Source organism: Nycticebus coucang, chromosome 13, assembly GCF_027406575.1.
Source record: "Nycticebus coucang isolate mNycCou1 chromosome 13, mNycCou1.pri, whole genome shotgun sequence".
Taxonomy (NCBI): Eukaryota; Metazoa; Chordata; class Mammalia; order Primates; family Lorisidae; genus Nycticebus; species Nycticebus coucang.
Window position 1 is genome coordinate 5501808 of NC_069792.1, and position 16961 is coordinate 5518768.

Genomic DNA, 16961 nt, shown 5'->3' on the forward strand with positions numbered 1-16961 from the left:
ACATGCCTATAGTCCCAGCTACTCAAGTGGCTAAGGCAGGAAGATTGCCTGAGCTCAGGCATTTAAGATTGCATGAGCTATGATCACAACACTGCACCCTAGCCTAGTTGACTGAGCGAGACTGTCTTTAAAGAAAAAAAACTTTTTGGGGGGGACAGAGTCACTATGACACCCTTGTTAGAGTGCCATGGCGTCACAGCTCACAGCAATCTCAAACTCTTAGGCTCAAGTGATTCTCTTGCCTCAGCTTCCCAAGTAGCTGGGACTACAGGCTCCTGCCACAACACCTGGTTATTATTCTGTTGCAGTTGTTGTTATTATTTAGCTGGCCTGGGCTGGGTTCGAACCCACCAGCCTCGGTAGTATGTGGCCGGCGCCATAACCACTGTGCTATGGGTGGCCAAGCCTAAACAAAGTTTTTAAAATAGCAAAGTAAAAAATAAAACCTATCTGCTACTACAAAAGATAACAGTATAGCCGCATTATAAAACGTTCTTTCCATGTCACAGGCAACACTGGTTTTATGTAATGGTTTCCATTTCCTTTTTCAATTTCTAAGTGTATCATTACTATATTTTCTATTTCAGAATTTGTGCTAATGACTTCAGGGATAACTAAATAAGCCCTAAACATCATGGTATTATTTCAGCTAATTACAGCTTTGGGAATACATAGCCACTAAAAATCTACACTCAACAAAATAATCTTCCACCTGTTAAAGTCCAAAATGAAATATAGGTTCAGTTATTTTCTTCAAAACATTACTGCATATGACATGGCTGGCTAAGGTGGATGACAGCCTAACTCTCCTACAGTTTACAAAATAAAGCCACTTTAAAAGTGTAATGAAAAGTAAAGATGTGAATCAATGGTGATTAGATAAACAGAATAAAACAGAATATTCATAATTTTGCAATCATTCTTTAAAATTGCTCTTTATTATTTTATACGCATTTTTAGTGACAGGGTCTTGCTCTTGGTGCCTCTGGAGCACTCAGGCTGGAGTGCTAGGGTGTGATCATCATAGCTCACTGTAGCCTCAAACTCCTGGGCTCAAGGCAATTCTCCCACCTTGGCCTCCCAAGTAGCTAGAACTACAGGTCTGTGTGACCAAGCACAGCTAATCTCTAAATTTTTTTGTAGAAGGGAGTTGGGAGAGTGGATGGGTGGTCTCAAACTCCTAGCCTCAAGCAATCTTCCCTCCTGGGATTATAGGCTTCACCCAAGCTTCAGGTATTGCACCAGGCCTATAATTATTCTTTTTAAAAATGTTTATGTTCCTATAATTATTCTTACTACAATAAAACCTTGGCTATTTTTTCCATATGGAAAAATTCTATACCACTTACTGGCTTTTTGAATTTTTTTTTATTTTTTGTAGAGACAGAGTCTCACTTTATGGCCCTCTGTAGAGTGCCGTGGCCTCACACAGCTCGCAGCAACCTCCAACTCCTGGGCTTAAGCGATTCTCTTGCCTCAGCCTCCCGAGTAGCTGGGACTACAGGCGCCCGCCACAACACCCGGCTATTTTTTGGTTGCAGTTTGGCTGGGGCTGGGTTTGAACCCGCAACCCTCGGTATATGGGGCTGGCGCCTTACCGACTGAGCCACAGGCGCCTCCCGACAACTTGATTTTTTTTTTTTTTGTAGAGACAGAGTCTCACTTTATGGCCCTCAGAAGAGTGCCGTGGCATCACACAGCTCACAGCAACCTCCAGCTCCTGGGCTTAAGCGATTCTCTTGCCTCAGCCTCCGGAGTAGCTGGGACTACAGGCGCCCGCCACAACGCCCGGCTATTTTTTTTTTTTTGTAGAGACAGAGTCTCACTTTATGGCCTTCTGTAGAGTGCCGTGGCCTCACACAGCTCACAGCAACCTCCAACTCCTGGGCTTAAGCGATTCTCTTGCCTCAGCCTCCCGGGTAGCTGGGACTACAGGCGCCCGCCACAACACCCAGCTATTTTTTTGTTGCAGTTTGGCCGGGGCTGGGTTTGAACCCACCACCCTCGGCATATGGGGCCGGCGCCCTACTCACTGAGCCACAGGCGCTGCCCAACTTGATTTTTTTTTTTTTTTTTTTTTTGTAGAGACAGAGTCTCACTGTACCGCCCTCCGGCAGAGTGCCGTGGCGTCACACGGCTCACAGCAACCTCTAACTCTCAGGCTTACGCGATTCTCTTGCCTCAGCCTCCCGAGTAGCTGGGACTACAGGCGCCCGCCACAACACCCGGCTATTTTTTTGTTGCAGTTTGGCCGGGGCCAGGTTTGAACCCGCCACCCTCGGCATATGGGGCCGGCGCCCTACTCACTGAGCCACAGGCGCCGCCCCCCAACTTGATTTTTTTTAATAGGAAAGGATTTGCATAGACGTTTTTCCAAATAAAATATACAAATGGCATATGAGAAGATGCTCAACATCATTAGCCATTAGGAAATGCAACTCAAAACCACAGTGAGACACCACTTCACACACTAGTGTACAGCTATCATAAAAAAGAACAGAACAAGTATTAATGACAGGGAGAAATCGGAACCCTCACCTACTGCTGGTAGAAACGTAAAATGGTGCAGCCACTATAAAAAAACCATCTGGGATATCTTGAAAGGATTAAACATAGAGTTACCATAAACTCGGCAATTCCATTCCTAGCTATATTCCCTAGGGAACTAAAAACACATGCAAAAATCTTATATATAAATGTACAGAGTAGCATTATTTATAATAGTCAAAACATGTTAATAACCCAAATGTTTATCAATTGATGAATGAATTTTTTTATATGTGAACTTTTTAAAGGGATCAGGTATCATTATGTTGCCCTGGCTAGACTTAAAACCCTGGGCTCAAGAGATCCTCCCACCTAAACCACCCAAGTAGCTGAAATTACAGGTACAAACCTAGATAAAAATGTGGATTATTGCTGGGCATGGTGGGTCATGCTTGTAATTCTAGCACTCTGGGAGGCTGAGGTAGGTGGATTGCTTGAGCTCAGGAGTTCAAGATCAAGGGCGGTGCCTGTGTCTCAAAGGAGTAGGCAGCGGCCCCATATACCGGGGTGGTGAGTTCAAACCCAGCCCCAGCCAAAAGCTGCAAAAAATAAATAAATAAATAAAATAAGCCACAAAAGGAGTTCAAGATCAGCCTGAGCAAAAGCGAGACCCCATCTCTAAAAATAGCCAGGCGTTGTGGCAGGTGCCTGTGGTCTCAGCTACTTGGGAGGTTGAGGCAAGAGAATCACGTAAGCCCAAGAGTTTGAAGTTGCCATGAGCTATGACACCAGGGTACTCTACCAAGAGTGACAAAGTATGACTGTCTCAAAAAAAAAAAAAAAAGTAGATTATAATTTGGCAATAAAAAGAAAGCAATAATGATAAATATTACAACATGAGATGAGCCTGAAAAACATTGTTAAGGAAAAAAGGTCAGATGCAAAATAGCAAATATTGTCTGATTACATTTGCATGAAATATCCAGAATAAGTAAATCCACAGAAATAGAGATTAGTGGTCACCAGGGAAGGGAATGAATAGTCTGCTAATAGATGTGAGGTTTCTTTTTGAGATGTTGAAAATATTCTGGATTAAGATAGTGGTGACGATTGCATAACTTTGTGAATATACTAAAAACTATGAATGATATACTTTAAAAGGGAGAATTTTTTGGCATGTGAACGTTATCTTAATAAAGACAGTATCTTATCCATTCAGTTTGGCTATTCAAGGTTTTAGTTATCTGTATTCGACCACCATCCATAAATAGATGAGTATAGTATAATATGTTAACAGAGACCACATTCACATAGCTTCATTACAGTATATTGTTATAACTTGTTCTTTTTTATTATTGTTGATAATCTCTTACTGTGCCTAATGAATACATTAAACTTCATCACAGGTATGTACACATAAGATCACTTAAGGCCAGGAGTTTGAAACTAGCCTGAGATACACAGAGAGAGCCTGTCTCTTAAAAAGTTTTAAAAGTTTTAAAAATTAGACAGTTGTGGTGGCATGTACCTATAGTTCCAGCTACTTCCGAGGCAGAGGCAGGAGGGCTGCAGGGAACAGTGATTGCGCCACTGCATTCCAGCCTGAGACTGGGTGATGGTGGCAAAGCAGAACCTATCTCTTAAAAAACCAACCAACCAAACAAACCCTAATAATCTAGCCCAATGACTCATTTTTAAGAAAATTTAGGGTTTTTCTACTACCTAATCAAAATGTATCTCTTCAGTTTTCTTCCAGTTCTGCAATTTTTAAACAAGATTCATATTTGTTTCAAACGTAATCACCAAATTAAACAAAATCCCCCAAATCTCTCAATGTGAAAAACGCCTGAGTAAAATATAAACCACACATCTATAGTACAACAGAATGTGTTTGACAAGCCTCCAAATAAATCTTTCAGTTGCCTTCCGGCCTTTCAACTGATTTTCTTTTGAGGGAAGAAGAATGCCTTATGTTGCTACTATTTCTCTTATCAAAATCAACCAATTCTTCCCTCAACCAGTTCTGAAATGTTAACTACCCTGGAAAGCTCTCAATTGAAGACTGTCTCTACTAACATTACACCAGATAGCAGGTATCCAATACCCAAAGCAACTTAATGAGGAATTTGCAATTTTAATATGTTCTAGAAACAGGAGTTGAAAAATGATAAATTCAAGATAAGGGAGAAAATTCGAGTTTTAAAAAAAAGAATGTATCTTATTACTGCACAAATTAGAAAAGTAAGAACATTACTTTTCAAGTATAGTTTTAAGGTACTCAAACATTCAACCTTTGACTTCACAAGCAGAATTTCCATGACCCTGTTTCCATTTCATTACCGAAACTAATGGAACCTACCCGGTATCCCCCAATCCATGAAGAAAAATCACCTAGAAGAGAAGAGGAAAAATTAATAAACAACGCCTAAATTAGCCTACACATAATTATTACACACTATGTTTGCTTTTTGAAAGCTACAAGAGAAATTACACAACACTGTATTCGGCAGGTTAATCTCTACTGACCTTTTTTTAATGGCAAAAACAAGAATCAACTTCTCTCTAGTTCCTAATCAACGTGGGGTTTAGCCCTTAGAGGTCCCAGTTAGGCATCCTAAGGTGCAAATTTTATTCCAAGAAAAAGTCTCTTTCATGTCAAACCACGAAGTCTCACAAATCCTGCAGAATTTTTCCATAACGAAAAGGAGCTTCCGGGGCGAAAAATAAGTTTAAGTTCTCATACACAAGTTTCCTTAAAAATAAGACACTAAATCTCCAAACTTCTTTCATTTAGAGCCAGAGTGCAGGGTAAGGCAATAAAGCGATTTTCCTGCGGACTGAGATTTCCCCCATCCACAGCCAGGCAGACACAGGCTATCTCGCTGCCACCGCCCGTCCCTCCCACCTGGGCCGGGGGTCCCGGCGACGCGCTCCCTCCGCAATGCAGAGGCCCCGGGGGTGCCAAGGGGTTCGCGACCCCAGCACGGCCCGCACACTGCGGAGGCCGCCGGGCCGCGCCGCCGCCCACCTGCACCCTCCGCCCGGGTCCCCACCGGCCTGCAGCGCCCACTCCGCGCGAGGGGCAGTCGCCGGCGGCGGGCCCGGTGGGCCCCTCTGAGTCCCGGGCTCTGGCACTCACCGCAGCAGTGGCCTTTCGGGCGGCAGGCACGATGGCAGGTAGCGGAGCAGACATGATATTGCCGCACATACGTCGGCTCGGCCGACAGCGTTAACGGAAGGGAGGACTGGCGCCCAGCCGCGGCCCAAGGGCGTGCGAGCGGCGAGTCCCGGCCGGCCCCACCGGGCGCGCGCTCAGGCGCGTGCGCGCCAACGCGGCGCTGAGAGGCCCTCCGCCGGCTCCGCGCGCACCCGCGACCGGGCCCCGCCCCGCCTGCCGCGCGTCACAATGCCCCGCCTCCGCCCTCCGCCTTCCGCCCGCGCAGGCTGCTCCGCTCCACCTTCTTTCCCCACCTCCGGCCCCTGGACGGCGCCTGCTCCGTGCAGCGGCCCCCAGGCGTTCTTTCCCGCCCCGGCGTCGGACGCATTGGCTGGACTGGGTTGCGGCTGAGCCCTGGCTCCTGGCTGAGCGCTTCGCTCCCATCTCGCTGTAGTGAGAAGACCCCAGGTCATTTGTTTCCCAGCCCAGATATCCCACTGTCTCCTCTGGCTGGGATCTCCTCCTTTCTAAAAGTCAGGCTGGAATGGGAGAGGCCAGTCGAACTTTTCTGTTATTTCCATTTGGGACTAAACCAGTGTGTAGATTTGTGGTCAATTTCCCTTATTTAAGCTTTAGTTGGAAAGGAAAACGTTTAGTTGTCACTAAGAATCTAACTTCCCTAAATTGGTAGACAATACTTACCAATTTAAGCAGGAGGCTAGATAGCCTTCTTTCTGCGTTGGTGGCTCTACTTTTAAAATATAGTTTATTCAAGGCCGGATGCGGGGGCTCACGCCTGTAATCCTAGCACTCCGGGAGGCCAAGGCAGGTGGATTGCCTGACATCAAGAGTTGGAGACCCCGTCCCTAAAAATACCCTGGTGTTGTGGAGGGCGGCTCTAATCCCAGCTACCCCAGGAGGCTGAGGCAAGAGGATCGCTTGAGCCCAAGAGTTTGAGTTTGCTGTGAGCTATGACCTCACAGCATTCTACCCAGGGGGACAAGTTGAGACTCCACCAAAAAAAAAAAAAAAAAATTCCAGAGACTTTAAATTTCTCTCTTTTTTTTTTTTTTTGAGACTGAAGTCTAGCTTTGTTGCCCTCAGTAGCGTACGGTGGTGTCATAGCTCACAGCAACCTCAAACTCGTGGGCACGATCAATCCTCTTGCCTCAGCCTCCCAAATAGCTGGGACTACCAGCGCCAGCCACAACGACCGGCTATTTTTAGAGATGGGGTTTCACTCTAGCTCAGGCTGGTCTCAAACTCCTGAACTCAGACGATCCACCTGCCTTGGCCTCCCAGAGTGCTAGGATTACAGGTGGAAGGCACTGAGCACGGCCAGATACTTTAAATTAAAAAAAATTTTTTTTCAATGATTCAATGTTTGTTTTAATGGGAAGATATTTTGCTACAGCTTGAGGTTTATCAATTTTATTGATCTTAAATAATCCAAATTTCTCTTTTTTGGGCTGTATGTTGCCCAGGTTGGAGTGCAGTCTGGAACTCCTGGCCACAAACCATCCTCCCACCTTTTCCTCCCAAAGTGCTAGGATTACAGTTGTGAGCCACAGTGCCTGGACTTTTTCTTTCTTTTTAGAAATGGAAACTTTCTCTGTTGCCCTGGCTGGAGAATGGTGTAATCATAGATCATTGCATCCTCAAACTCCTGGGTCAAGCAATCCTGCCTCAGCCTCCCAATTAGCTGTGACTACAGGTGTGTGCCACTGTACTAATTTTTAAATTTTTGTGGAGACAGCATCTCAGCACATTGCCCTGACTCGTCTGGAACTTCTGGGCTTAAGTTATCCTTGGCCTCCCAAATTGCTGAAATTGTAGGTATGACCCACCACCCTTGGCCATCCTTTCATTTTTATGTCATTGAAAATATTTTAAAAATCTTTCTCTTTGACCTACAGATTACTTGGAAATATGTTGTGTAGTTTCCACATATATGTCCTGATTTTCCATACTATCTGACAATCTCTACCTCTTAATTGATGTGTTTAGACCATATATATATATTTGTTTTTTTTTTTGAGACATAGTCTCAAGCTGTCACCCTGGGTAGAGTGCCCCCCCCTTTTTTTGAGACAGAGTCTCAGTCTGTTGCCTCCTGCTAGAGTGCTGTGCCGTCATAGCTCACAGCAACCTCAAACTCTTGGATTAAAGCCATCTTCTTGCTTCAGCCTCCCAAGTAGCTGGGGCTACAGGCACCCACCCCAGCTAGTTTTAGAGACGGGGTCCTGCTCTTGCTCAGGCTGGTCTGGAACTTCTGAGCTCAAGTGATTCACCCACCTTGTCCTCCCAGAGTGCTAGGATTACAGGCATGAGTTACCGTGCCCAGCCTCTAAAATGGCTTCTTTATTACTGAGTTTAAGCAATATAACAATGATGTGCCATTATGGACTAAAGTACTGTATCCTTCCCAAATTCTTACAGTGAAATCCTACTGTCCAACATGCTGTATTAGGCAGTGAGGCTTTAGGGAACTGGAGATCTTATGAATGGGATCAGTGTCCGTATATAAAAGGAACTGCAGAGAGCTCTCTAGCTCTCTTTCTGCCAACATAAAATCAGCTGTCTGCAACCTGGAAGAGGGCCCTCACCAGAACCTGTCTGTGCTGGACCCTGATCGTGGACCTCTCGCCTTCATAACTGTGAAAAATAAGTGTCTGTTGTTTATACCACTTAGTTTATGATAATTTGTTTGCCCAAATTTATTAAGACATATGCCTTGGCATAGGTTTTTTTTGCAGTTTTTGGCTGGGGCTGGGTTTGAACTCACCACCTCCGGCATATGGGGCCAGTGCCCTACTCCTCTGAGCCACAGGCGCTGCCCAGGTTTTTTTTTTTTTTAATTTCTCCTGCTTGTGGTTTATTGAGCTCTTTGGAAATGTAGGTATATAGTTTTCATTAGATTTGGGAAATTTTCAGCCATTATTTCCTGAAAAACGATTTTTTTTTTTTTTTTTGAGACAGAATGTCACTCTGTCATTTTGGCTAGAGTGCAGAAACACATGGGCTCAAGCTATCTTCCTGACTCAGCCTACAGAGTAGCTGGAACTACAGGTCCCTGTCACCATGCCCAGCTAATTTTCCTGTTTTTAGTAGAGATGTGGTCTCGCTCTTGCTCAAGCTGGTTTCAGACTCCAGAGCTCAAGCAATCCTCCTGTGGCCCCCTAGAGTGCTAGTGATACAGGACAAGTGGTATCCCAGCCAGCTTGTGGAGCTGGCGGGCACGGACCGGCTGCCTCCACCTTGGCGGCATTGGTGCGGTGGCAGCGAGCAGAGGAACCAGCGGGCTGGAGGGTAGGTGGGGGGGTGGGGGCTGGGGGGGGTTGTCCCATTTCCTAGGCCTGGGCATGAAAGGGATTGTAGCCATTCATTCACGTCCCAGACATGTCCCAGACACACTAAAGGGTGTGTGACCACAGAGGGTCCCAGACAGGCTAAATGTAACTCCCAAACCCCGAGCCCTGCTAAATGTAACTATATAGACCTCTAGACAAAGGGCCCCGGGGGGGGGGGGGGGGGGGCAGAGATAGAGAGAGCTTTTCTCTCCTGACTTGGGTTTTCTCTCTCTGCTGGGAGCTTTGGTGTTTTTGTATTCTTTTCTGTAAATAAATTCTGTCTTACCACTGATCTGTGGTCTGTGGATTTATTCTTCAAATCACTGAAACCAAGAACCTACTGAAGATGAAATTTCGGTATCACTAGGATTACATACAAGGTGTGACCCAGCGTGCCCAGCTTTTTTCTTGAAATTTTTTCAGTCATTTGGTCAGCTCATTGATGTTACACCCTTCTTTTCCAGTCTTTTTCCTATTTCATTTTAGATAATTTTTATTATCTCCAAATTTATTACTCTTTTTTACTACAGTGTCTAATGTGCTGGTAATCCTTTTTTTCTTTTCTTTTGTGCTGGTAATCTTATTCAGATTGCTTTTCTTCTCAGACATTTACATCTCTAGATATCTATTGTGGATTCTTTTGTCTTTTAAATTGACAAAATGTGTGTGTGTGTGTGTGTGTGTGTGTGTGTGTGTTTAAGACAGTCTTTCTTTGTTGCCTGGGCTAGAGTACAGCAGCGTCATCCTGGCTCACTGCAACCTCAAACGCCCAGTCTCAAGGCTGGGCTCGGTGGCTCACACCTGTAATTACAGCGCTCAGAGGAAAAGGCAGGTGAATTGCTTGAGGTCAGGAGTTCGAGACCAGTCTGAGCAAAAGCAAGACTCCGTCTCCCAAAAAAAAAAAAGCCGATTGTTGTGGTGGGCACCTGTAGTCCCAGCTACTTAGGAGGCTCAGGCAGGAGGATTGCTTGAGTCCAGGAGTTTGAGCGTGCCGAGAGCTAAGCTGGGGCCATGTCACTCTATCCTGGACCACAGAGACTAGTCTCAAGAAAAAAAAAATGCCCAGTCTCTGGTAATCCTGTTTCCCGAGTAGCTGGGATTACAAGTGTGCCACCATGCCTAGCTCTTTTTATTTTTCGTAGAGATGGGGTCTTGCTAAGTTGCTCAGGCTAGTTTTGAACTGCTGGCCTCAAGTGATCCTCCTGCCTCATCCTCCCAAATGCTAGGATTATAGGCCTGGGCCACCGTGTCCAGCCAGTGTGTGTGTTTTATTGTGATAGAAACATGTAACATTAACCTTGTCATCTTAAACATTTTTAAGTGCACACTTCAGTAGTGTTAAGTATATTCACATTGTTGTAAAATAGATTTTACATTTAAATAGTTTACTATTTTAAATTGCATATGAAGTTTATGGACACCCTATATTTCTCCTTAAAATGCTCATTCTACTTTTTTTTTTTTTTGAGACAGAGCCTCAAGCTGTCACCCTGGGTAGAGTGCTGTGGCATCACAGCTCACAGCTACATCTAACTCCTGGGTTCAAGCAATTCTCCTGCCTCCGCCTCCCAAGTAGCTGGAACTACAGGCACCCACCACAATGCCCGGCTATTTTGGTTGCAGCCATCATTGTTGTTTGGCAGGCAAGCTGGATTTGAACCCGCCAGCTCATATGTGGCTGGCGCCTTAGCCGCTTGAGCCATAGGCGCCGAGCCTGTTTCTACTTTCTTGAACATATACTGTTTTAACATTCTTTTTTTTTTTTTTTTTTGACAGTCTCACTGTCACCCAGGGTAGAGTGCCAGGGGCATCATAGCTCACAGCAACCTGAAACTCCTGGGTTCAAGTGATCCTCTTGCCTCAGTCTCCCGAGTAGCTGGGAGTATACGTATATACCACCATGCCCAGCTAGTTTTTCTTTTTTTTTTTGTAGAGACAGAGTCTCACTGTACCGCCCTCGGGTAGAGTGCCGTGGCGTCACACGGCTCACAGCAACCTCTAACTCCTGGGCTTCCGCGATTCTCCTGCCTCAGCCTCCCGAGTAGCTGGGACTACAGGCGCCCGCCACAACGCCCGGCTATTTTTTTGTTGTTGTTGTTGCAGTTTGACCGGGGCTGGGTTTGAACCCGCCACCCTCGGCATATGGGGCCGGCGCCCTACTCTCTGAGCCACAGGGCGCAGCTAGTTTTTCTATTTTTAGTAGAGACAGGATCTCACCCTTGCTCAGGCTGGTTTTGAACTCCTGAGCTCAAGTAATCCATCCACCTCAACCTCACAAAGTGCTGGGATTATAGGTGTGAGCCACCATGTCTGGCTATTTGAACAATAATGACCACTATTTCTATCACTTCTATAATTTGGGGGTCTATTAAAATTGAGCAATTTCTTTTCCTTTTCATCATTGGTCTTATTTTCTTGTTTCTTTTCCTAAGTGGCAGTTTTTTACTGAACGTCAGATGTTGTAAATTTTCACTTTGTTTATTGATGAAGTTTTTGTATTTTTAAAAAATACGTATTTTGGGGTCTGGAGTGTGGTGGTTCATGCCTATACTTTGGTAGGATGAAGCGGGAGGATCATTTGAGGCTAGGAGTTTGAGACCAGCCTATGCAACATAGTGAGATTTTGTCTCTACAAAAAATAGAAATATTAGCCAGGTGTGGTGATGGGTGTCTACAGTCCCAGTTATTCAGGAGGCTGAGACAGGAGGATCCCTTGAGCTCAGGAGTCTGAAGTGGCAGTAAGCTTTGGTGAAGCCACTGTACTCTAGCCAGGGGAATACAGGCCCTGTTTCAAGGGAAAAAAAATTATACACACACACACATATTTATGTACATATGAATATATGTACATTAACTGCTACGTGAATTGTATTTAACTTATGCTAGTTTTGAGCGTGGGGCCTTGTGAAGCATGTATAACTCATATGTCTCATGATCTATCTTGACCTAATAAAACACTATGGCCCCAAGGAAAACATTGTTTTCTGGCCAGGTATGGTGGCTCATACCTGAGAAATGTGTGGCATTGAATGTGCTAATCACAGAATTAGCCTATCCTTGGTCCCATTGTAAAAATGCCTTGTTTTGGGTGCATGGTAAAAATTCAGTAATAATCTAGTAACTGAAATTCCTGTCCTCTTCCTGTTCACATTCCTGCCAAGATATTAAGTACTATTTAACACAAGTGTTGTCTCACTTAGGAAGATGAGATGGGGAGGCTGTGTGATTCGTTTTGTTGGTTTTTAAGCTCAAAACCAGATGATTAAGTTGATACTTTTCATTTTGAAGTATATTATTATTAGGAATTATTAGGGTTCATGCAAAGCATCTTATCTAATAATTCTCTTCCTTCTGTTTTACCTGAAGTGAGTGGAATAGAGAAACACCAGCATACTGAGTCCAAATTAAGTAAGGGTCCTTTGTTGACTGGCGGGGCCAAGAGCAGGCTTATGCCTCAAAGTCTCTTGACCCCCTAGAAGCAGGGGTGGAAACCTTTTATAAGGGGCTTTAGGTAGGGGAGGAGGAGTCCTTAATGCAAGCCAAATTTCACAAGAGCCTGGTAAAGGGAATGCTCACAAGGGGGAGCTTGCAGTTTTACTATAAAACTATTACTATTACTAAACTCTTTCACCTGAGCTTCCTCTCTTTTTTTTTTTTTTTAGAGACAGAGTCTCACTGTACTGCCCTTTTGGCCGGGGCTGGGTTTGAACCCACCACCCTCGGCATATGGGGCCGGCGCCCTACTCACTGAGCCACAGGCGCCGCCCTGAGCTTCCTCTCTTAAAGCGGGAGTGTTGAAAGGCCTTAGCAAGATGGAGTTAGGGCATAACCCGCCCTTTCTTCCTTGCTCCCTTCCTCCCTCCCTCCATCTTTCCTTTCCTTTTTAGAGACAGGGTCTCTCTGTTGCTTAGGCTGGCGCTGGCATGCAGGGGCTACATCATAACTCATTGTAATCTAACTCCTGGCCTCAAGAGATCCTCCTGCCTTGGCCCCCCAAAAGGCTGAGATTCCAGGAGTGAGCCACCATACCCTGTATTACCTGCTGAATTTATTGCTTTTTATTTTCGATTTTCGTTCCCTACTCCCATTCTGTTTACCCAGATAATTTTTTTTAATAATGAGCAGAGGATTAACAGACTATCAGTTCCTGATGTAGATGAAGGAAGAGTATTTGGGAGTGTGTGAGGCCTTCCCAAGGGACTTCAAATTGTATTATCTTTATAGTGTTCATTTCATTCTTTTTATGTATTGATTCAGTAGTCATTATTAAGTAGAGATGGACTTTAAATCGTTGAGATAAATGTTTTATTTTTTTCTGAGATAAATGTTTTCTTCTAAGGTCTTCAAGCATGTGGTTGTATAATAAATGTTACTTATGTGATCATGAGGATAATGATGTAAAACTTTCACAGACTTAAGGTAGGATTATTGACTTATGGACCACACATCCTTAATTTACATTCTTAGAACATAGATGAAACTCATGGAATTATTTTGACAGTTTTATATGTTTAATCAGCATGTTGGAAATGAGATAAACAAACATCACCTACATTAACTGTAAACATTATTATTTCCACTATTATTAATTGATGCCCACCAGTAACATTACATAACTCACACAACTTCTTCTTTTTTTTTTTTTTTTTGTAGAGACAGAGTCTCACTGTACCGCCTTCGGGTAGAGTGCTGTAGCGTCACACGGCTCACAGCAACCTCTAACTCCTGGGGTTCCGCGATTCTCTTGCCTTAGCCTCCCGAGTAGCTGGGACTACAGGCGCCCGCCACAACGCCCGGCTATTACACAACTTCTAATTGCAAGAAAAGCAACATATTATATTTCCTGTGTCTTATTTATTCAATACAGTTTTTTCCCATGGTAAAAAACATTGCTATTAACAATCAGAAATGCATTACTTAGGGCAGTGCCTGTGGCCCAGTGATTAGGGCGCCGGCCCCATAAACCGAAGGTGGCAAGTTCGAACCCAGCCCCTACCAAACAGCAATAAAAAATAGCCAGGTGTTGTGGTGGGCACCTGTAGTCCCAGCTACTTAGGAGGCTGAGGCAAGAGAATTGCCTAAGCCCAAGAGCTGGAGGTTGCTGTGAGCTGTGATGCTACAGCACTCTACTGAAGAGGACAAAGTGAGATTCTGTCTAAAAAAAAAAAGAAAGCATTACTTAATGCAAACAATATTTCAATATTCTAGGTAGAAAAAAAACTATCTTTTTGTAGGATTATGGGAGGTTCGCAATTATATTTCACAATTTTCTTCCCAAGCCTATGAAAGTTGTAACAAAATTTCAGCAGCAATGTAAGGCAAAAAAAAGTTTTAATAAAAAGATAAAAATTGGACGGTGCCTGTGGCTCAAAGGAGTAGGGCGCCAGCCCCATATGCCGGAGGTGGCAGGTTCAAACCCAGCCACGGCCAAAAACTGCAAAAACAAAAAAAAAGAAGATGAAAATTACTTTGTACTTCCAAATAGTATGGATCTTTCATATCATTTTATAGAACTCGTATATCTATATATCTAGATTTTTCTTGTATTTTTTGCTAAATAAGAGGACTACTTTTTTTTTTTTTTGCAGTTTTTGGCTGGTGTCAGGTTTGAACCCACCACTTCCAGTATATGTGGCTAGCACCCTACTCCTTTGAGGCACAGGTGCCGCCTACTTTTTTTTGTTTTTTTTTAAGAGACCAGGTCTTGCTCTGTCATCCAGGCTGGAGTGCAATGGCACAATCATAGCTCACTATAACCTGGAACTCCAGCAATTTTCCTGCCTTAGCCTTCCTAATAGCTAGGGCAACAGGTGCACCCCCAACTCTATATAGCTTTTTTTTTTACCCTGCAAACATTTTAATGATTATTGTTGAGAATACATTTAGAAAATTTTTTACTTCAAACTGCAACAAGTTAAATAAATGCTTATAATATTCTAAGGAAATAAAAAATATGGAATGCCTCTTGAATTTGCGTGTCATCCTTACGCAAGGGCCGTGCTAATCTCTGTATCTTTCCAATTTTAGTACATGCGCTGCCTAAGCAAATACCCTACCTAACTTAAAAAAATTTTTTGTGTGTATGTGGGTTGTTTCACTAGGTTGCCCAGGCTGGTCTCAAGCCATTCTCCTGTCCCAGCCTTTCATAGTGATGGGATTACAAGTGTGAGTCACTGTGCCTGTGACCATTCAATTTTGGAAATGCCTACTGATACCGGAATTTCGCTTTTCAGTAGGTTCTTGGTCTCGGTGATTCGAAGAATTAATCTACAGACCACAGATCAGTGATAAGACAGGATTTATTTACAGAAAAGAATACAGAAATGTCAAAACTCCTGGCAGAGAGAGAAAAGTGCTCTCTCTCCCTGTCTGTCTGTCTGTAGGCCCTTTTGTGTAGGGGTATATATAGTTGCAAGGGGCCCTCAGTAGTTACATTTAGCAGGGCTTGGTAGTTACATTTAGCTGTCTGGGACATGTCTGGAGCAACATGTCTGGGTCGCAAATGAATGGCTACAAATCCCTTTCATTCCTAGGCCTAGGAAATGGGGACCCCCTGCAGACCCTCCAGCCCACTGGTTCTGCTGCCGGCTGCCACTGCACCAACATCACCAAGGTAGGGGCAGCAGGTCCGCGCCCCCCAGCTCCATGAGCTGGCTGGGATGTCACTTGTCCTGTATTACTACTAGATTTCAAACAACTTAGGAGCAAGATCACATTTGATTTCATCTATACATATTCCTAACAGATTCTTTGTCTTGCTCATATATATTGCTTAAAGAAAAAAACTGACAACTTTTTCTTTAGATCATTATCTTACACTTCATTTAAAGTAACTTCAAGAAGGTGTCCTTAAAGTTTGGAGACCTTCAAAACTTGTCTCATCTTCACTATCTGCGATTACTAGTAAGAACTACCAAGAACTCCCTAGCAAAACAGTGAAATATCACAAGATTATTAAAAGGAAGTCTCTTCTACATTAACCCCAAGACAAAAATAGTGAAGTTGATATTTGGGACAGAGGGGGGGTGTTTAAAAACAATGTTCTATATATATATATATATATATTTTTTTTTTTTTTTTGTAGAGACAGAGTCTCACTTTATCGCCCTCGGTAGAGTGCCATGGCATCACACAACTCACAGCAAACCTCCAACTCCTGGGCTTAAGCGATTCTCCTGCCTCAGCCTCCGGAGCAGCTGGGACTACAGGCGCCGGCCACAACGCCCAGCTATTTTTTGGTTGCAGTTCAGCCGGGGCCGGGTGGGGCCGGCGCCTTACCGACTGAGCCACAGGCGCCGCCCAATGTTTTATATTTTGAGATGCTGATATCTAATTTTATGTTATAAAAATACTACTTTTGTAACAGAAGTAAGTGCAAGCTTGAATCTGGCCCAGTCACTTGTCCCCAGCCGTTGGTCAAATTACCCAACCTTAACAAGTTTTTCTTACCTCCCCGTCTGTAAAACGTAGGAACATCTATGTCCAGAATGGTTGTAAACAGAATCAGGCTAACTCACAGCGGCTAGCACTTAGTATGACGCTTATCATAAATTGTAAGTGAAGTTAGTAACTAAACGACTTACTCAAAACCATACAGATACACACGGGAGTAGAGCTCCTACTCTGAATGTTATTCAAACTTTGGTAGCAGGCATTTCAATAGTTGGACTCTGAGTATTATTTTTGTACCTGACGGAATCTAATTACCCAAGTTCAAAAACTAAAAACTGACCACTCACATTTTATTCTGGGCTCCGAGAAGACACTGCCTCACAAAACGTTGTCTATAAGGCAAAGCCAAACACTGACTCAAAGAGGGTCCTTGAGTCAGAGTGTTTTCAGTGCGAACTCTTGTTTGGCGAAAAAGAACGTTTTTATGTTCAGGAGCTCGAGGATACGCACGATCTCAGAAAACACAACCACATCTCCAAAAAACTAAAAGAGGACGGACAGACACAGAAACCTGC

General features: G+C 44.0%; 1 protein-coding gene, 1 long non-coding RNA gene and 1 pseudogene across 5 annotated transcripts in view; 1 reads left to right on the forward strand and 2 right to left on the reverse strand.

The window, feature by feature from the left end:
• Positions 1–16959, reverse strand: part of LYPLA1 (lysophospholipase 1) — a 43588-nt gene extending 26629 nt beyond the window's left edge. The window contains exons 1-2 of one of the 4 annotated variants that reach the window (XM_053558566.1): positions 16734–16959; positions 4847–4878 (exon numbers count right to left, since the gene is read on the reverse strand). Coding sequence is in view for 2 of the 4 variants with exons in the window: in XM_053558563.1 (XP_053414538.1) it covers positions 4847–4878; positions 5627–5695 (101 nt within the window). In the remaining 2 variants the exon portion in view is untranslated. Of the gene's footprint in view, positions 1–4846; positions 4879–5626; positions 5880–16733 lie in introns of those variants that run through there. The other 3 variants (XM_053558563.1, XM_053558564.1, XM_053558565.1) reach the window with 3 other exon arrangements.
• LOC128563257 (uncharacterized) lies at positions 5977–8936 on the forward strand. The gene is made up of 3 exons (XR_008373769.1): positions 5977–6112; positions 7242–7358; positions 8084–8936. It is a non-coding gene; the product is annotated as an uncharacterized LOC128563257 (long non-coding RNA).
• Positions 14942–15041, reverse strand: LOC128564101 (uncharacterized; annotated as a pseudogene).
• Positions 16960–16961: the final 2 nt, after the last annotated feature.